Genomic DNA, 21,602 nt, shown 5'->3' with positions numbered 1-21,602 from the left:
CTTGATTTCCAAAGACTATAGAATGATTAATTTATTGACTAAGTTTTAGATGGGCATTTTTATGATAAAACCCAGGCTTGCTTGTAATAATTTTCTTTCTTCCCCCTCTAGCTTCAGCAGTTAATACAAACTCTACAGATACAACAGCAGAAGCCTCAACCTTCCATTCTGCAGGCCCTGGATGCCGGTCTTGTTGTCCAGTTGCAGGCTCTTACGGCACAGCTTACAGCTGCAGCTGCAGCAGCCAACACCCTTAATCCCTTAGAACAGGGAGTGTCTTTTAACAAGGTAGAAATTAAGATACCACATCTGTTCTATATGATGTATTAAATTTTGTATGCTATCATCTGGATTCTAGTTCAGGAAATTACATGTATTATAGAATTGTTTTAATATCCACTGTACTGTGTAAGGCATTATAAATTTTACAAAGTTCAAACTTTTTAAAGACGAAGAAATTTTATAATTCTTCTTGAACCATTTGGAATATTTTTGACTAAAGGTAACTGGTCAGTAAAATTTTGTATTCACCATTAAGGCATATGATTATTTTATGAATTCTCTAAGTTCCTTTATGGATATTACAAATATGTTAGTTATATGCTATAATTTTAACTCACTCTAATTATTATTGTTCAGTATGTCATAGTTCAAAGGAAAACAGTCATTTTAAATTATCAGTATACTTTAATATGTGATAAATTGAGGCCTAGCAGAAAAGGATAATGTTTTTAAAGTTGGATTTTTTCATGTGTAATTTACTGTGTGATAACCTCGTTTCTGTTAATTTTGGAAACATTGACAAACCTTGAAAGTGTTAGCCATATTATTTTATTTCTCATACTACTATTTTCATAGGAAAGTAATTATTGAAAGTATCAGGTTGTTACTTAGACTCTTTTAGCCATCATCTTCCAAGTCTAATTTAGTCTAAATAGAGCATATAAACTCCTTTAAGCTGAGCATGTAGAAGATTGAGCATTCCAAGAAGAGAACCTTATCAGAAATATATTTGTTGATTTTTGTCCTGACTGTTACTTATCCAACTACGTTATCATTGTCGAGTCACTAAATATTTTAATCCTAATTTTCTCTTCTATAAAATTAGAATGTTAGTGTTTACTACCCATGTGTTATGATTTGCTATGTAAGGTAATGCATTTCAAAGTGCTTGAAAGAAAAATCCACTTAAGTAAAATACTGTATTATACTCTAACATAAAAATGATATAAAAATGCACAAATTAAGTAAGAAATAAATTAATAGCATGTAATATGCCTTCAGAATAGTACTTGTAATTTATGTTTGTGTGAAGTGCTTTTTAATTTGTCTCTTTTTCCTCCCTTTCTCCCTCCCCTGCTTCCCAGAAGTTGATGGATAGATTTGATTTTGGGGAAGATTCTGAGCATAGTGAAGAACCCAAAAAAGAAATTCCAACTTCTCAGCTGTAAGAATTGTTATGTTTTTCTTTTTAACCATAGGGGGTTTTGTTACTTTTATGAACACTGGGTGGGATGTTGTCATTTGGATGATTAAGTATACTTTGAATAAGCTGGGTGTTGAGTTCTAAAATTACAGAAAGATGGTAAAATGGTATCTTCTCGCCTCCTCAGATTATTTTGGTTCTTTCTCAGATCTTTGCAAACAGTTGGGATATATCAAAATTTTTTGTAGGACAATGGATAAATGTTGACAAGTTTAATTATGATATTTTGATATTATAAGTTATTTCACTCAATTGTAAAAATAATTGAAATATTAGGAAAGAAGCTTGTTTCTACTGCTAGTGTAGAAATTGTAGAATATTTCCCCCACTAGCTCATAGAAAAGGAGTTAAAGTGATAATGTTTAAATACTTGTCACTGTTTTTGTAAGTTTTATTGAAAATTTTCTTAACGTGCTAATGTGAAAAGTTCTAATTGGTTTGCATTTGATAGCATGAAGCAGTAATATCAGATCGTCACCCAGGCTTCTCTAGCTGGTATCCATCTATTCACTTTTAAAGAGTATATTTTTACTTTTGTCTATTAATGTTCTGGAACATTCCATTTTTTATGTTACTGTTTCAAAAATAAACATTGTATAATGATTTTATGAAATTGGCTTTTTCTTTAGAGTATAGGCATTTTCATGGAATATTTGCTGGGTTTTAAAATATATTTCTATTTGTTTTTGTTTTAGTTCTCATGTTTCAGAATCTGTGAACAATTCCATTTTTCATCAGATAGCAGAACAACTACAGCAGCAAAACCTTGAACATCTCAGACAGCAGCTTTTGGAACAACAGCAGCCTCAAAAGGTTTATAACCCCATCTTGTGGTCTTCAGAGTTACTGCTTTCTATAACCTATAAATTGGTGTTTCTGTTAGCTTTGACTTTACAGAGTATTTTCTCATCTATTTAGTTTTTACTACCTACTTTATTTCCTTTTTTAAGTATGATGATTTTCTTCAACAGTGTAATACTAGGAAGATCAGTCTTTTCAGGACCTTCAGAGTGTTTTCTATAATCAGTGTGTTCTGACAACTTTGAATCCAGAGAGCATTGTAGAAATTTCAGTATATAGGAATTAGAGAAAACAGATGGTATTTCAGTATTATAACTTCAAATTTCATGTGCTTTCCAATTTCCTATCAAGTAGTAATGGTGATGGTAGTGTTACTGTTGATAGTGATGACAGAGTAGTTTGCTATCTTGAATTAGGCTATTACCACGTGGCTGGACTTTATTAGGCAGAATTACATTTAATGTTTATGAGATAGGCATTATGACGGCCATTATACACCAGAGGAAATTAAAGCTTGTAATGAAATTTAAGTATACAACTAATGTCATATAGTATCAGCCCTAAGATTCACACACTATTTATAGCTAAGAAGTTATAAACACTTCTGAAGCATAACATTCCCATTGAGAATTTATCATGGATGGTAAAGTGTGGAAAAATAATCACTTTAGAATTGATAAAATATATCAAATTGCAGAGCTAGGATTAAATTAATTGCAAAGCCTGTTTTTGCGTATATGAGAAATATTTATAGATGTAAGCTGTTCAGAAACAGTTTTAGTAAACTCCCCCCACTCACATTCTTCCTAATATTAAAAATTTTAGTGCTAATTAATTTAACCACATACTACACCTTTAAAAAAAAAAAAATTATTTATTTGTACAAGCGCCGGAGGGTGAGAGAATTCACCAGAGCCAGAACGGGGAACAGAACAGGCAGTCTGATGAGGTACACTGCTGAGGGGTGCAGCGGGTGGCAGGAGAGGTCTGCACGCCATGTGGGACCCTCACCCAGTGGCCGGGGATCGAACTGGTGCTACAGAGGCTGCGGGCAGCTTCACAAAGCAGCGCTCAACCGCTGTGCCACCAGGGAGGCCCCACATACTACATACACCTTTTAAAAGTATGAGCAAGGCATTGTTAGATAAATGATATATACCAAGATGAACAGTATAAGATCTAGCTTCAAATAGTCTCTTCTCTAAGGAAGCACTTAAATCTGTGTGAACCCAAAGCAGAATTCTAATTTCCGTAATACAGGCACAAGTGACAGACAGGAAATCTGTAAAGGGATGCATTTACTTTACATTGAAGAATTAGCAAACCTTAGACATTGTTGGGCTCAGGATTTGAGCTTTTAATATGAATAGTAAACAAAATATTTGCTAGATTGGAACTTACAAGAATTCCATAGTTTGTTTTGAAGAAATAATTCTGATGGTTAGCATAGTGCTAAATTTTATATCAAGTAGATATACCTGCTTGAGAATTTAAAATCTTATAGAACAGAATGAAGAACATTTGTATGTTATTTTAAGAAAGCACAGGTTGTAATTCTCGGAAAAGAAACAGGTTGTCATTGTTAAAATATAATATCAAAGAGCTGTCACCAGAGGCAAGAGGTCATAGTAATTGAAGAGTTTAAACACCAGATTTGTTCAGCTATAAATGTGACATTTTTGAATTGTCTTAGTTTGTTTCATTTCAGAAGTTTTAGCAGAAACAGTAAAATCCAGTTAGTACTCTTGCTAATTAACACCAAGTTATTGAAAGTTACTAGAAACTTGAGAGTGATTCTGTCTTAAAACTCTCACCTACCACAAAAGATAGAACTCTGGATTTAGTTAATTGCTCTATACATTATCTCCAAAATTTTAGAGCATACAGTAATAAGATCCCTTTGAAAGGAGTAGATGTTCTTAAAAGCTTCGTTGTTCAAAATTGAGTGCTGAAGAAAAGGGAATGGTGAAGAAAAAAAGCAACTTTTCTTATGAATAAGGTGGGTAGTGATTAAAACCTATCACAAATTTAGAATTGGAAAGTATATCAACAGTAATAGTTACATTTAATAAATTATGTAATTGGCTCCTCAAACCCGTTCCCTTAGTGTATTTAAGATAGTGAAATGGGCAGAAAAATGAATTAAGCTTTTTGTTTACCAGTATGCTTAAAATATGGCTGTTTAAAAGCCATTAGTGTATTTGAAAAAAGAGTAGATTTGCTACTGCCACTCTACTCATTATAGCCTGACTACACCTGTAGGTAGTACCTGTTGAGGTCTACTATCCTTAACAGTAAAAAGCCATTGAAAAGTGGGAGTATTTTCAGAGACTAGCTGAATTGTGAAGGGACTGGCGGTCATGTTCTAAGGGGGCTGACTTCTGTTGCCTTAGTAAATTAGAGTTCATATTTTTGTTAGTTGTTTTATAAGAATATTCAAAAGATGTCAGGAGACAAAATGAAAATGCTGATGATGAAAATGGTAAGATTAATATAATAGCTTTTTAAGAGTGTTAAGGGAATAAAGACTATAGAAGATTCAGCCATATAATAAAGAGCTATCGGTGGGATATCAGAAATATGTAACTCATTTTACTTAGGTAATTTTTATAAGAGAATATAATAGAAAGATTAGACTGGAACATGATAAAGTCTTAAGATGTTGTTTATTTAGAGTCCAGAGTTGTTTTAGAGTTGATGTCTGTAGTCTCAAATAGATTGCATTCAGAGTATGGAGTAGGGTTATTAGTCAAATCCAAGAAAAATTTCAGGCCTTTGAAAAAAATTTTCTTAAAAGCTGGAAAACAAAAGAGGAAAATGTATTAATGACTGATAAATATGTGATAATGTGAGTTAATCCAACCTCGAAAGAACTCTGCTGTATGCTATTATCCCTGTATTCTAATTTCAAAAGAAATTTTATTACTGCTTTGTATAAAGACATTGTTGAAGACACTGCAGATATATACCAATATATATACTAAGGATGTATACTAGAAGAAAGTCATTTGCCTTCTGGGTCTAATGAATCCTTTCCTGTTTTTTATCTTTTTAAGGTATCTTATAAGTAATTTACACACATGAAATAAAGAATAGAGGAACAAACTTTATTAGGAATTGGAATGTAATTAATTGTAGCAAACCAAACAGAATAAATTGTAGTTGAATATTTAAAGAAAAATTTTTCATGGTTCTTGGTAAGGCATTTCAAGGGAAGAATTAAATTCATAAAATGGCAATCTGTTCAATTAAGCAAAACTGCTCACAAAAGAAACTTAAAAACTAAAATTGAAAAACTACCAAAACTAAATTTGATTGCAAGGGGTCCTATCTAGTGGTTATACAAAGGTTACGATTAAATGAAAAATTAAGGGTGAAGGACAAATGAGTGGGATTGATAAGAGACTTAGAGTGAGTAGAGAAGTAAGAAATAAATGATATGAATATGTATGTATGTGAATTGTAAGGCTCAAGATGAAGTTGGAAATGATCTTGCTATGTTAGGAATTCTTTTGGTGTATCGTTTCAATATGCCTGGAATATGTTCTTATTTAATACATGTGTTTAGTTTGTCTTTTAGCATAAGCTTGTTAATTTTTTTTCCTGTTTAATGCTGTGGTATAGTACAGGCATTTAGCAACAGGAGTCTTTCTAATTCTAAGCATTTGTGTACTTTTAAAAATCTTGAAAATATTTTCCCTTGCTTCTTTAATGCTCTTTTTGGCTCTTAATTTTGTGCTGTTTCCTTTTCTTTCAGTTTAAATGTCATTGGAGGAAGAACAATATACTTTTAAAAAAATTTTATTGAAATATAATTGACACATAACATTTTATATAAGTTTAACTTGTATTACCTGTTGATTGGGTACATTTATGTGTTGATATGATTAACACTGGAGGGTTAACTGATATTACTGTCAAGTCGTGTAATTATTTCTTTTTTGTGTTAGGAACATTTAGCTTTATTATTTATAATCACTGTAGTTGTATTCGTTTAAAAGATAGGGAACTCAGATTGAACAAATAACTTGTTCACTATCCCACAGTTTGGAGTATGACAACAGCAGTATTTTTTAGTTGCTCTTTTCTATTAATTATTTTAATAGTTCTCAGCTTACAGACTACCAAGCACCATTTTTTTAATTAACCCATGACACTTTGTAAGATCACATTTTAGGGGATTTCATGTATTAAGGCATTTTTTGCCCCCATAATAATCCGTTTTCTCCTTTTCAGTTAACACCATAGTCTATGTAGTTGTTAACCAATTTTGTTCTGATTAGCATCATATAAGCAGTGTCACTCTGTCAAGTTGGTTACTAGAATTCTAGTCTTGGGAAAGAAAAGGCTTCATATTGTAAATGTTTCTATAATTAGGCTTTAGTGTAGTGGCATCTATTAAACCTTTTAAAAGTGTTTACCTATCTCAGATGACAAGAGTATTATTTTGTGAAATGCTAGAGAAGACAGTGGAGAAGACCTAAGTTGAGAATTGTTTTTGCTGTATCAGTGATTTTTTTTGTAGGATTTATTTATTTATGCATACAAGATCTGGTGTATAGACCAGAGATGAGGGGAGCAGAATAGGCAGATCTACTGAAATACACTGCTTAGGGGAGCAGCAGGTGAGACAGGAAGGGGTTCTGCTGTACCATTTCAGTTGCTCCCTGGCCTGCTGGAGTTCAAACTTGTGCTGCAAATGGCTGTCGATAGCTTGATAGCACTGTACCTTTAACCCCTGCACCACTAGGGAAGCCCCCAGCATCAGTGATTTTTGATGTTGATATTTGAACTTGATTTTTGCTTTGTAGTTGTAATTTGTGACCTTTTTTTAAAAAAAAAACCTCTCATAACATTTTTATAAAAATGTTAATTACCATGGACATTCTAAAGTCATTCAGTGCCATTATGTGATATCCTTTATTCTCAATAATTTATATTTTCCATAATTACCATGGACATTCTAAAGTCATTCAGTGCCATTATAATTCTCAATAATTTATATTTTCCATAATTAAAAATTTATGTGAAAACCTAATTGATCTTACCTTTCTATTCTAATTAGTACTCTCCCTTTTAATGGAAATGTCCCATCCTGTTAACTAAACTTGGATTTATACAAAATTGCAATTTTAGTTTGATTATAAAAAGATTTAATATGAATTTCTTCATTATTGGTCTCCTTTAGATATAAAAATAATGATATTTGGTCTTCAATTTTTTTATTTGCAATAATAGTTGTTATTTCCTAACATTTATGTGTTTGTATACATTTCCAATAGGCAACCCCTCAAGATAGTCAAGAAGGGACATTTGGGTCAGAGCATTCTGCCTCACCATCACAAGGGAGCAGTCAACAGCATTTCCTGGAGCCTGAAGCAAATATGGATGATTCCATAGATATTCAGCAACAGGTAAAAAGTAAATGCTTTTCTGGGTCATGAATTTGTAAAATTATTTAGAGGGAAAAATTTAAAAGTTTTAGTAACAGTAATATTCTGAATGCTTACCACCCTCCGCAAGTTCTGTATGCTAGTCATTTTACTATTAGGCATTAATGTTGCAGTGGTGGCTGTCTTGTATGGCGGAGTTGTCTCAAAATAGACTAAATCTCAACCAGACTTCTTGTTTGACTTTCAAGGATATGGATATAGATGAAGGACAAGATGGAGTGGAAGAGGAGATCTTTGAACAGGAAGCAAAGAAAGTGGCTGTTCGCTCAAGATCAAGAACACATTCACGATCTCGTTCAAGGTTTTACTATAATATTTAACGTTACGCTAAATTCTTAGAATTTCAAAATCAGAATAATCTTTATTTTCTTTTATATTTATTCCTTTATTTTTATTTTTTAAAAAGATTTATTTATACAAGAACTGGGGTACAGGCCAGATGTGTGGGAGGGTGAGAGGGATCACCAGAGATAGAGCCAGGGACAGAACAGGCAGACTGCCTGAAACACACTGCTGAGGGGAGCAGCAGGTGAGACAGGAGAGTCTGCTGCGCCATGTGGGTTGCTCCACGGCTGGCGGGGATCAAACCGGCACTGCAGAGGCTGCGGACAGCTTCACAGAGCTGCGCTCAACTGCCTGCGCCACCAGGGAGGCCCTATTCCTTTATTTTTAATGGAGGTAACATCAGTTTATAACATTCTGTGTGACTTAGAGGTTTAAGATCACACCCTTCAGTTGTGTGGTACCATATCCTACTCAGCACTCTGGAAATCCTCACCATAGTCATGTGGCTCCTTCCCATTTTGCTCTTTCCCCTTTAAAAGCCCAATTTCACAGTCAGAGTTCTACGGTTTGTTTTTGACTTAATTTTATCTGACCCTTTGTTATGTTTCTTGCTATTCCACATCTAAGTGCCGCCATCTAGTATTTATCTCTCTCCTTCTGACTTATTTCATTTCGCTTCTTCTCCATTTCCATTCATACTGTCACAAGTGACAAGAGTTCATCTTTTTTATAGCTGGGTAGTATTCCATTGTGTAAATACATAACCACATCTTCATAATCCACCTCTCTCTTGTTAGGCATTTAGGTTGTTTCCATAACTTGGCTATTGTAAACAGTGCTGCAATAAACATAAAATGCATATATCCTTTTGAATTAGTGTTTTTGCCTTCATCTTGTAGATACCTGAAACAGAATTGCTAGATTGTGTGGTAGATCTTTATTTAAAATTTTGAGAAAACTCTATACTGTGTTCTGTTTTTAATAATTTTCATGAGTTGGCAGCTATGTCAGTGAGACTTGCAGTTTGCAACAATATTATGACATCCCCACAGCTTAGGATATTACTGTCTCCACTCCACAGTTAAAACAGTAAATTAAGTTATGGGGAAACAGTGTTAGAAATTGAATGTATTTCTTGCATTTCATTTCATCTCGTAATACCAAAAGTGATCATAAAAATCAAACTACAAAAATTGCTTTTACAAATATTAAGCATAATATCAGACAATAATTAAAATATCTAATGAGTGGTTTCCTTTATGGACATTTCAACATGACTAAGGCTTATTTAAATTTGGGTTAAAGGAGCCTTCTTTGGTACATGGTCTTGTAATATGCATACATTTGTACTACAGTCTTAAAAGTCGTTAGTCTTTAAAATTTTTATACACTTTATTCTACAGATGAATACCCCTGAAAATCTGAACCGTTTATGATGGAAGAAGGGTAGTATTTATGATGATTTTTTTAAATCATTATTCATTATAAGATGTATATTTGCTTCTCATATATGAGAGCCTGTTAGTTCAACTTTCTGTAAACTGAACTCATTATTTTCCCAAAACGGTTTCAGCGTTAGTGCACAAATGTCTTTGTCTTAGCATTATGTTTTCTTAGCAGCACTTCCCTATTCGGCATTTTGAAGAGAATTCAGTGGTCTATTGTTGACAGCAAAAAAATGAGTCTTTCGGAATCACCTTAAAATGAAAATTCAAACAACATGAAATTTTAAGAGTTAAAAACTTGGATGGAGCATTGAAACATTTTCTTTTTCCGAATTTTAAGAACATAGGTCTTTCATCCCTGTTATTGACTCTACTTTGAAAAATGAGTTGGAAAACACTTAAGAGAAAGTGAGGTCCTTATTAAAAGCTGAGTCTCCATCTCTTCTTTGTGGTTGTGACTAATCACCCAGAGTCAGGAAGAATCGTTGCAAATGAAAATTTATTAGTAGTGTGGACCTAAGCAGTAGGTAGATTTGAGGAAATACATGTTTGATACTTGATTGCACTTAATTTTTTTGAAGAGATATTTAAATATATGACAACCTTTTTAAACTTTTTGTTTTTTTCCTTTAACTAGGAGTGGGAAGTTTGATAGAAGAATAACATTGTTATTGGAAGTAAAATACGAAATTTTTTGTAGGTCACCAAGAAAACGAAGGTCTAGGTCACGATCTGGTTCTCGAAAGCGTAAACACAGAAAGCGATCACGTTCCCGTTCAAGAGAAAGAAAGAGGAAATCCTCACGTTCATACTCAAGTGAAAGGCGTGCCAGAGAAAGGGAGAAAGAACGACAGAAGAAGGGATTGCCTCCAATTAGATCTAAAACATTAAGTGGTGAGTCACATAGGTTTGCCTACTTTAGGATTTAGCAAATGCTCAGAAAATAGTGAACTGAATCAAACCTATTTCAACTTTGTCAGACTAAGAAGTTGAAAGTAGTTTTGGAAAAGCGTAAGTTTATCTTTGGTTTTCGTAATGAGATAGAGGAGAAAAGAAAAAGAGCAGATTTTATTAAAATGATAAGATATCTGTGAGTTGATAAACACCACATGCACCCACCCATGTAAGTTAGAAAATATAAGTCCCCACTCATGATATAAAAAGTGCACTAGGCCTAGTTCTTGGGCACAGTGACTTCTCCACCTAGTGTCTTGACCAGTTTGGACCCCAGGTCTTCAAGGGTAATATAGGAAGTATGTGAATTTTAAAGCAACTTACAAACTTACTAGATGAGTACTGAAGAAAAAAATTCCTGTTGTATAAATTTCTCCTCTTTTATATGTTACTCTACAGTGTATGATTAGAACAAATTTGGTGGTAGTATGTATGGGGAGAGTGTTCAGAGAGATTTCACAGAGTAGGAATATGAGGTACAGGGAAGCAAGTTTTAATTAGTGTCAAGATCTGCCTAAAGGATTCTCATTGGATTTTGACTTTTAAGGTGAACCAACAGACTGCAGATGGGCAAAGGTGCATAAAATGGAGCAAATTGCCTTTCTGTGCCTAGATCCAAACACTGATTTCTGTAGGTCTTCAGATTTTTTTCTGCCACAGAGACAGATAAGTAATTGGTATCACTTATACTGCGAAAGCATCCTGGAAACCCAGGCTTATAATTTAAGGTGACAACATCCCTCTTTTACTGTTCTGGCAGTTTGAGCTAGCGTGGTCTATTTTGCTAGAATTGTAACTGATTATGAGCCAGTATTAATTTAATAATGTTAATATTTCTAACTCTAAAATTTTTGTTATCCTTTAGAGTAAGAGAACAAATTCAAGCATTTTAGTGCTGCCTGATAAATATTGTTAAAAGTCTGATCTTGAACTCTACTGTGCTTCCTCCAGTAATTACCATCAGGATATTCAGAATCACCAGTTGTAGGATATGGCTTTTACATGGAGTCTCTTTACTTTAGTTCCTTACTTGTCATGTTGCTGCCATTGTTGCCACTATTTACATAGTTACTGACCATGGAATTTATTTTTTATTGCTTTATTTTCATGAGTATCACATTACATTAAAAAAGAAAATTCTGAGAGTACACAAGAAAAAATATTGAAAAGTATGTTTCTTTTTTTCCTTCTCAAACCCTGTTTACTCAGAAGGATATCACTTTCACGTGGTCTGCATTTCTTCCCACCATGTTTTAAGCACATAGTGTTTTCCTGCCTTTGTTCCTGATAATACTAGAGTTTTGTTTTTTGTTTTTTTCCCCCCCAAAGAGTAATTTTATTTATGCATACAAGAACTGGGGTACAGGCCAGAGGTGCGGGGGGTGAGACAATTCACTAGAGTGAATTGAGTGGAGACAGAGTGGAGAACAGAACAGGCAGACTGATTGAAATACACTGCTGAAGGGAGCAGCGGGTGAGATAGGAGAAGTCTGCTGCTCCATGTGGGACCCTCGCCAGCCGGCAGGGGATTGAACTAGTGCTGTAGAGGCTGTGGATTGCGTCATAATGCTGTGTTTAACACCTTGCACTGCTAGGGAAGCCCCATAACACTGGGGTTTTTATAATAAGTTCAGGGAACTGAAACATGAGCAAACAATTTTAAAAGAATTAAGTGTAGCCTCCTTATGGGATTGGGAGTCTCATTGCTTTCTGCAAACACCATGGAGTTGTCCATGAGTAAAATTAGTAGAGACTGCATTAAAGAGTAGGGGAAACTTGGAAACAGATTTCAGGGAGGTTAAGGAAGCTGTATGATGTAGGACAAAGTAATAAAGGTGAAGGTAGAGGCAGGAGACAGTTTAGTGAAAGAGGTCCCAAAATTGGCTGAGAGATTGTGGTAGGTTGAATAATGGTTCCCCAGAGATGTCCTTATTTGAATCATTGGAGTTACCTGTTACATTGCATAGTCTCTGTTAAACAGAAGAGGTGATTTGAAGATGTAAGACAGACATTGGTACATGCCATGCTGTTGGTTTTAAAGATGAAATTGGGGTCATTGACTCAAGGAATGTAGGCAGCTTGTAAAAGCTAGCAAAGACAAGGCAACAAATTGGAAAAACTTCAGAAGAAACGCAGACCCATTCTAGTCCTCTCAAACTGTAAGAGAATGCATTCTTGTGTCTTGAGCTGCTAAGTTTATAGGGTTTTGTTAACAGCAGCAATAGAAAACTAATACATTGCCTTATGAAACTTCAGTTAAATATTATGTATGTATAGCATGAGATTACAAAAGACAAAGAGCAAGTAGCGGGGAAAGAACAATTACCAAGGATCTAGTAGCAGAATGATTCCCAAAACTCACACAAGATCTGGAAGATGCTGATTTTCTAAGTAGAGAAGAGAGTCTTGGTTGAAAACTGCAGTCAGTAGAAATGTTGCAGTGGTCACATCTTACTGTGGGACTTAATTAGTTCTAGAACTAAGCTTTCTCTAGGCTGTCCTATTGTAGAAATGATAATCAAAGAGCTAGAAACGTACTATTTTAAATTACATTGCATAAATCCAAATATTTTAAACTGTCAGTATATCAACTATTTTTTAAGTGTCCTCAGAAAAACATATTCAAACAGGCATGAATAATAAAGTTGAAAGTAGGCAAGATGTCTCGTGATTAGCATGCTTATTAAAGTGGCTTCCAACAGTTAATTCTCTTTAAATCTTTAATGATAACAGGTTAAGAAGTTCTAATTCAGCCTTTTCCCCTTTCTCCATGCAAATTGTTTCCTTAAGGGTAAGGTAATGTTTTCAGATATAACTGTTGTTTAGGGGAAACGATGCACTTAATCATTCACACAGAAAGAAACTTAAAAGGTACACAGAGAGGATTGCAGTGAAAAAGTGGTTTTGCTCCTTGTTCCCAGTCTGTCGTACCCTGTATACCACTCATCAGCTTTGGAGTAGCACCCAGGTGTCCACAGGTGATTCAGTTTTGCAGCCAGGTATGAGAGCAGGTGATATGCAGTAGGTTAACTTGGCATAGATGTGAATAGATGTGGCATAGATGTGTGGATTTCTGTGACTTTAATCTGTTTTAAACCTAACAGATACAAATGTCAGTTGACAAGTATTTTAAATATATTATCTTAAATTTAATTGAAAGAAGCAACTGTGTGTTATGTCTTGACAGTATGTAGTACCACTCTGTGGGTTGGTCAAGTGGACAAGAAGGCAACACAGCAAGATTTAACCAACCTGTTCGAAGAGTTTGGACAGATTGAATCCATTAACGTAAGTATCCGTTCTTAAGGTTTTTAAAAAAGTAGGGGATGTTCACTCATGCAGAAAATCTTTTCAGTTATCAATTAGTCCAGTAGCATCTGCTTTTAATAATTCGTGTATATATATAAGGACTGTAATCATTTCTGTGTTTATGCTGATGCTCTCTGCTTATTTAAGTTCTTTTTTACATGTACATACAAGAACTGGGATGTAGGTCAGAGGTGTGGGTGTGAGAGGATTCACCACAGACAGAGTGGGGCGCAGACTAGGTGGATCTACTGAAATACACTGCTAAGGCAAGCGGTGGGTGAGACAGGAGAGGTCTGCTGCACCATGTGGGTCAGCTCCCTGGCCAGGGATTGAACTCATGCCACAGTGGCTGGCAAGAGCTTGATAGCATTGAGAATTAACCAGGGAGACCCCTATAGTTCTTTTAAAATGAAATTTCAACAAAATATTCTTACGGGTGTTATCGCAATATGGCAGGTAGTATCTATAATTATTGAATATTTGAGTTGATAGGAACCCTATGTAGGATCTAGTTTAATTCTTTTATTTTTATTTTTTATTTTTTTTTTAAATGAAGCTGAAATCCAAAGACTTGTTATGAGCACTTAGTAGTGGTGGAGACTAACTTGGAATCCCTGTGTTTTGCCAGCTTCCTCTGCCCCCTCTCCATCCCAAATTCTCTTTTCTCAAAGCAAATTTTAGACAGGAGAGTAGGTGGCCAGGGCATCTCGCTAACTTGAATGTAACTCTTGCAACTTCTTTCAATGATTTTGTCCCATCCAGTTTCCTTTAACTATTTTCTTCCACATGGGCCATTGTTTTTTCCTAGGGAAAAAGGAAACATAGTTCAGCATTTTGAGGAAATTTGCAATTCATTAAACTTCTGGGTTTTTTTCCACTGTTCCTAGATTTTTATGTCTGTTGGACATTTTATAATTATTTATTGGGAAATTGGCTGGTTTTCCTTTCAGTCTGAGATCAGTTATATAACTAAAAACGCCCTGTGAATAACAGCATTCTTCATTTGAATTTTTTTTTTTTTAAGATTTATTTATTTATACAAGCACTGGGTACAGTCAGAAGCGTGGGAGGGTGAGAGAATTCACCAGAGCCAGAGCGGGGAGCAGAGCAGGCAGATGGACGAAGCACACTGCTGAGGGGAGCAGCGGGTGGCAGGAGAGGTCTGCACGCCATGTGGGACCCTCCTCCGGTGGCCGGGGAGCAGCTGGGGATCGAACCGGCACTGCAGAGGCTGCGGGCAGCTTCGCAACTCAGTGCTCAACCGCTGCGCCACCGGGGAGGCCCTTCATTTGAATTTTTAACCACTTCATATTTTATTTTCAACTCTGTGTGATCTCTTTGGACCCTCACAAGAAGCTGGTTAGGTAATTTATATGCATTATTTTTGAGGAAGCTAAGCAATTGGCCTGAGTTACACAGGAAATTTAATAGGTGATTGGTTAATCCGTTAACCAATATGTAGGCATGATCAGTATCTTAGATTCTTATCAAAGTGCCACAAGAAGAAGTGTGATTTTGATACAAAGCCAAAAGGTACTGCTTCGATCCAACTCTGAATCCAAGTATTGCTTGGGGTTTCCTGATGTTTATGCACGTGTAGTCAGTCTTTCTTACACCACAGTCAGTTATGCATTAGATTGTCTCTCCCACTCTTCTTCCGAATTGCCTTTTAAGAGCATAGTAGTTGCAAATAACAGGCACCGAGTTATTTTGTGAGCTCATTGACTAGTGGTAAAATCCTAGATTTGAAAATAAAATAGATGGAAGATTTATAAACCTTTCTTTAGATTTGTAGAGAATTGGGTACTGGAAAAAACCCATTAGATTTAGCAGTTAGTGTAGGACATTAGTGAGCTTAAAGAGTGTTTTTGTGTATTCATGAAGGGTTGAATCTGTTGCAGATAGGTGTAGAAGTATGCAAAGCATTATATAAAATTCAATTCTGAGAAGTTTAATATTGAAGTTACAGTAGCTTGAAGTGTTAGGATGAATGAGGGAAAGTTTTTTATTTTGACAAATGGAGCAGAGAATATAATTATCAGCAGAGAATATGATCAATATTAAGATAATATGTTAACCATAGTATTTATCTTTAACTGGGGGTGGTATGTGCCTGTGTTTATAAATTGTTTTGCTGTATTTAGTAGTTCCTTATTGTATATTAGAAAAACTAATTGAATTTGGATTTTTCTGAAGCAGTAATTGTACATGAATAATAGCCATAAACAGATAGTAGAGGAAGAAACAGTGACAGTGACAGTTCACTGTGTCAGCTCCTCAGTTGTCAATGTTCTGTTTCATTAACACCATAGAAGGCTATAATGAGTTATTCTCTTAAACCTTCTCTAAAACAATTTTTTTTAATAGATGATTCCTCCCAGGGGCTGTGCTTATGTCTGTATGGTTCATCGACAAGATGCATTTCGGGCTCTCCAGAAACTTAGTTCTGGATCATATAAAATTGGATCCAAGGTTATTAAGGTGAGATTAACTGGGGGTCAGATGTGAAGAGGTGTGGCTATTGTTTATTGCATCAATAGTATGTTACTCTTTTTAATTCATCTTTTTTAAATTGTTATGGACAAACCTCAACAGTAACTTGTTATTTCTGTGTTATTTAGTTATACAGTTAGAGCTAGGTAAAATAAGTCCAGTAACCCAAATTTGAGTCAATTGTTCTTTGAAATCAACCAGGATACCAGGATACCTTTTCAGTTTTAGAGATTTGTCTTTCATTCACGTCTTTCCAAGGTTTCCTCTTCAGACCCTTAATCTCATTCTTGATTTCTTGTCTCATACCACCTAGGTCCTTGAAGAGGGTTTATTTGTAAGTGAATCTTTATTTTACTTAGTCTTTCACTAAGTAAATGCTTAGTGTTTTGTTGCTTTTTTTCCATTTTACTTAATGTGATGACTAATTCACACCTTTTCTGCTTTTTTTTTCTGCCTTTTTTTTTTAAATATACCCATCAGTTTTTGCAACTGAATCAAAACTGTAAGAGAATTACTTTCAAGGGAGTTAATATACCCATGCTTTGTCATTTAATGTTAAAAATTTTCCCTATATAAATGACATTATCACTGGTCTTTCTCTAGGAGAACCAAGATTTTGTCTAAATCATAATTATTGCTGAGGTAGGTTAACTTTTATGGTGACAGTAGATTTGGATTGTTTTTAGAAATGTATTATTTTAAAGTGACTTGAAGCTCATCTGTTTCTAATCGTGACACATAAAGCAAACAAATGAACTAAATAAGAACATAAACTTTTAGACCTTAAGACCAAATTAGTAGTTACCGGGAAGGAGATGAGATAAAAGGCGTGAATTATAGGGATAAAGTTAGACTTTAGTAGCTTACTTAGTATAGTAGTAGAGATATCTGTTTATAATAATGTACAGGTGAAATCTATATTATGTTGTAAACCAGTATTACCTCAAAAAAAAAAAAAAGGAAATAAATCACATAAACAACATTGCTGTCAAATGCAGATTTTATTTTAAAAACTATTATTGCTCTTCCAGTAATGTTTTACCAGTTCAACTGATTTTTCATTTTTTAATTAATTGTGGGTTTTTTTTTTTTTGCTAGCAATGGTTTATAATTCTGTATACAACTTAGGGGTTTCTAGATTTCAAGAGTTTGTTTTGGTTTAGTTTTGACTGTTCCTTTCTTTTTTTACCAACTGATTTTTGAAACTAATTTTATTTGTATTTACATTGTTTACATGTAAATTTTGAACATTTTATCTTTTTTTAACAGTACTTACGAGCTTTCTTTTTTCCTTTCCTCATTCCTGATAGATTGCTTGGGCTTTAAACAAAGGTGTGAAAACAGAATACAAGCAATTCTGGGATGTGGATCTTGGAGTTACATACATACCATGGGAAAAAGTTAAAGTGGATGACTTGGAAGGCTTTGCAGAAGGAGGCATGATAGACCAGGAAACTGTAAATACTGGTAAGAACCTAAGGCTTTGTTTTTTTTTTTGTTTGTTTGTTTGTTTGTTTTAAGATTTATTTATTTATTTATACAAGCACTGGGTATAGTCAGAAGCGTGGGAGGATGAGAGGATTCACCAGAGCCAGAGTGGGGAGCAGAGCAGGCAGAAGGACCGAAGTACACTGCTGAAGGGAGCAGCGGGTGGCAGGTCTGCGTGCCATGTGGGACCCTCCTCCAGTGGGCGGGGAGCAGCCGGGGATCGAACTGGCGCTGCAAGAGGCTGCGGGGCAGCTTCACAACCCAGCGCTCAACCGCTGCACCACCCGGGAGGCCCAGGCTTCATTTTTAAAGAAGAATGCTTGAAAGGTGGTAATTGGAATGTTTTGCATTATAGGATGCATTGTGGTGCTTTTCCCTGAATTTCCCCTTCCCCCAATAAAAGGGAGTGAGAGAGGGAGAGGAGAAAAACAGTACCATGCCCAGTATCGATACTTTCTGTGTTCTGGTGCATAAAAGTCATAGATTAGTGCTTTAAAAGTCTGTATATGAAAGCATGTTTCATTATGTGTCAAAATTTTTGACTCTTTAAGAAGGTTGTATTTATGGAAAAGTTTTAAAGCTAAATATTTCAATTCCTTGAGTTTAAATGGGGAATGGAAACTTAGAGAGCTCTTGGGGGAGAAACATCTTAGTTATTTTGATTAATAACTGTGTTGAGGATAGATGGAATGGGATCTTAGTTCAGGGAGCTGTAGTACAGATTCATCAAGTCTAGAATGCTTGTAATGAGATGCTCATCTGACGTGCTTTTTAAAAATTTGGCTGTTTATTTTTAAAAGTATCATTTATAAATTCACAAAAAAATTAGCAGTTATAATCTGTAAGATTTTAATATTAACTGGGAAAATAATTGAAATATGATATATATCTATTTCTCACATCTTATTACTTCTTACCAGAATCAACTAATTGTTGTTCTTAAGCCATTACAAATATTGCAAACACTTTTTCAGTTTTTTTCCTGTTGGTCTCTTTCTTTATGTATGTTTGTTCAGAACATTCATTCATTCATACAGTACATGTGAGAAGCATAATTGCAAACCAGCGCTAGAAAATTGAAATGGAAAATTCCTTCTTTGAGGAGTGCACATTGTAGCCCAGGAATTGATAGTCTCCTGGGCCGAGTCCTGCCACAGCCTGTTTACTGTAAAGTTTTATTGAGACATAGCTGTACTCACTTGTGTTTACCTGTTTTGTGTACTTTTTTTTTTAGAAAGCAGTTGAATCGTTCCAACCATAGCTCATATGGCTCATAAAATCTAAAATACTATAGAAAGTTTGCCAGCCCATGTTCTGTAACTAAAATAGATAATCTGTTTAGTAATTCAGTATTCTCAGCTCAGAGGAGAAAATGGATGCGAAGAGTAGGCAGCATGGGTTTAGAGCTACCATAGTTTGAAGGGACTGAAGGTCTAATAGAGAGGGTGAGATACTGAAGGGGTGGGACATGCTGCCCTCTCAGGAAGAGCACCCAATACATAGAAGGAGCAGCAGGTGCAAGGAACCAGGGGACCAGTATGACTTGAGCAGTCAGTGAGGAGTAGTGAGTAGTAGGAGATGAAGTCAGAGAGGACAGAGTCATGTATATTGGCTTTGGGCTTCACTCTTGAGGAAGATGGAAAACCATTAAAGCTCTAAGTTCTGTTTTTGTGTAACTCTTTTTTCAGAAAGACTTTTCTGTATTGGACTAATAATTTCCTTGTTGGTCTTCCCTTAAACTTTGTGACAAAATATAGAATGAGGTTGGTTCCTTTTATATCACACAGCCATTGAGATACAGCCTTTCTAAGTGTTATGTCTCTTTGGTCTCCTTAGTTTTCGTCTTGTAATCAGATTTATATGGGCAAAACCTAGGTTGGCACCTACAGTTGTGGACACATCTAAAGATATTCCAAAGCAGATAAAGGATTTAAACATAAATGTATACCTAGAAATAAAATGAAAAGTTACACCTAACTAGAGGAAATAAATTTAAAATATTTTGCTTAGAGTGGGAAACTGTGAAAAGCTCAGAACCTGTTAAAGAGGCGGTCCAGACAACTCAGAGTCCAACTCCAGTTGAAAAGGAGACAGTGGTCACAACCCAGGCAGAGGTTTTCCCTCCACCTGTTGCTATGTTACAGGTTAGTACTGGATGATTTTGTTACTGTTTAATGGGTTGTTTTGCATTTCTGTTTTTATTCATTTATTTACTTTATAAAGTTTTGGGGAAATCATCCAAATTAGAATAAATATCAAAATTTTGTAAGGTTTTATTTGTTTTTCGAAGAAAACAACTATTTAAAGAAAGGGTCTCATCCATATTTAAATGCTTGTTGATTATTTTTGATTGTCTGTGACATTCACTGTTCTAGGCTTCTGTAATAGGAATATATATCAATTAAAAAAAAAAAACCACAAATCCTTGCCCTGAAGTAACTTCTGTTGTCCATATGGGTGATAGAAAATATAAAATACGTTTTGAAGATCTCTGGAAGGAAAAAGATGGTATAAGGGTGGGAGTGCCTTCATAGGTGCTTAAGATTTTCAGTACAATTAGGATATACTTCATTGAGAGTGTGCTGAGCAAAAATCTATAATCTATGGCAATTCAAGGAAGAGCATTTAGGGCAAAGGGAACAGTCAATGCAAAGGTTCTATGCCAGATGCTTGCCAGGTGTGTTCTAGGAATGGAAATAGGCCAGAGTAAAATGGGTGAACAGCAGCTTGATGGAAGGGAAGTTTTCACTCTTTGGTAGAGTCTGTGGAGTATTTTGGTCAAAGGAGTGAGTTTATGTGACTTAATAGTTTTAAACAATTTTCCTGGCTACTATTGTGGGCCTGGATTAGTGGACACCAGTGAAAGGGAGACAGTTAAAAGACAGTTGTGCAACCCCAATGAAAAATGATGGTGGTGGGTCAGCAGACTATACTGATGGTAGAGAGAATGAGAAGTGCTCACATGAGTTTTGGTGGTACAACCATTGGTATGTTGTGGCATAATTAGATTTGTAATTCTAAGAGAAGAGCAAAGGCAAGGTTTTTTGGCCTGAAAAATTTGGAAAGCTGGAGCTGCCATGATCTGAGAATGAAAGATGTGGGAAGAGTTGTGTTTGGAAAGGCAATTGGGAGTTCATTTTTGTGCATGTGAAGTTCAAAGTATCTTCAAGACAACAAAATTGGGATGTTGACTTGACTATTGATAGAACGTTAAATTTTGAGTGGAGTTACAGCTGTAGTGCAGATAATATTTGGAAATTATTATACCTAGGATGAGTAAAAGATAATTATGCTAGGAGTACAAAGTAAACTTGTAAGAAGTTCAAACCAGCCTAAAGTTGTTTTTGGCATGCTTCTTGATGATGGGTTCGGTTGCTGAAGTTAGGCAGGTATATGATAAACTTAAGGGAGATGGCAGTTTAAAATTGAGTATGATATTCCATATCTAAGAAGATACCCATTTCCGTACATCATTTCAAATGTAAGATTTCACAGTCCCTGTGTGAGCTCTCTTGAATAATGTTGTCTTGCTTTTACCCCAAGTAGGTTTATTCACAACTATACAAAAAGAAATAAAACAAAGCAACATAATGGTATTTGTTACCTTCCTAAAACAGAAATAGAAATAATTTATCTTTAGTTGTTCCGGGATGTAATTATTGCAGATGGATAAACTGATTTATGGACTTTTTATTTTTACCCACAAAAGATTCCAGTAGCACCAGCTGTGCCTACAGTTAGTTTAGTTCCACCAGCATTTCCTGTGTCAATGCCAGTTCCTCCTCCGGGATTCAGTCCACTCCCTCCACCTCCTTTTCTACGAGCAAGTTTCAACCCTTCACAACCACCTCCTGGTAAGGAATTTTTCTCTTATTAGTTGAATGCTAG

The 21,602-nt window shown here is 35.2% G+C and overlaps 1 protein-coding gene across 5 annotated transcripts in view; it reads left to right on the top strand.

Annotated features, from left to right (window-relative positions):
- Positions 1 to 21,602, top strand: part of SCAF8 (SR-related CTD associated factor 8) — a 174,966-nt gene that overhangs the window by 60,362 nt on the left and 93,002 nt on the right. For all 5 annotated transcript variants that reach the window (XM_054697941.1, XM_037520623.2, XM_037520627.2 and 2 more), the window contains 11 exons: positions 112 to 288; positions 1,368 to 1,447; positions 2,182 to 2,299; positions 7,570 to 7,701; positions 7,929 to 8,041; positions 10,171 to 10,364; positions 13,612 to 13,712; positions 16,101 to 16,214; positions 17,537 to 17,693; positions 19,725 to 19,858; positions 21,424 to 21,568. In XM_054697941.1, the coding sequence (XP_054553916.1) occupies positions 112 to 288; positions 1,368 to 1,447; positions 2,182 to 2,299; positions 7,570 to 7,701; positions 7,929 to 8,041; positions 10,171 to 10,364; positions 13,612 to 13,712; positions 16,101 to 16,214; positions 17,537 to 17,693; positions 19,725 to 19,858; positions 21,424 to 21,568 (1,465 nt within the window). The remainder of the gene's footprint in view (positions 1 to 111; positions 289 to 1,367; positions 1,448 to 2,181; positions 2,300 to 7,569; positions 7,702 to 7,928; positions 8,042 to 10,170; positions 10,365 to 13,611; positions 13,713 to 16,100; positions 16,215 to 17,536; positions 17,694 to 19,724; positions 19,859 to 21,423; positions 21,569 to 21,602) is intronic.

This window comes from Talpa occidentalis, unplaced genomic scaffold (genome assembly GCF_014898055.3).
Source record: "Talpa occidentalis isolate TD23 unplaced genomic scaffold, MPIMG_talOcc4v2.1 talOcc4.2, whole genome shotgun sequence".
Classification (NCBI taxonomy): Eukaryota; Metazoa; Chordata; class Mammalia; order Eulipotyphla; family Talpidae; genus Talpa; species Talpa occidentalis.
The sequence above is the reverse complement of the archived record's forward strand: the minus strand, read 5'-3'. Positions and strand labels throughout refer to the sequence as shown.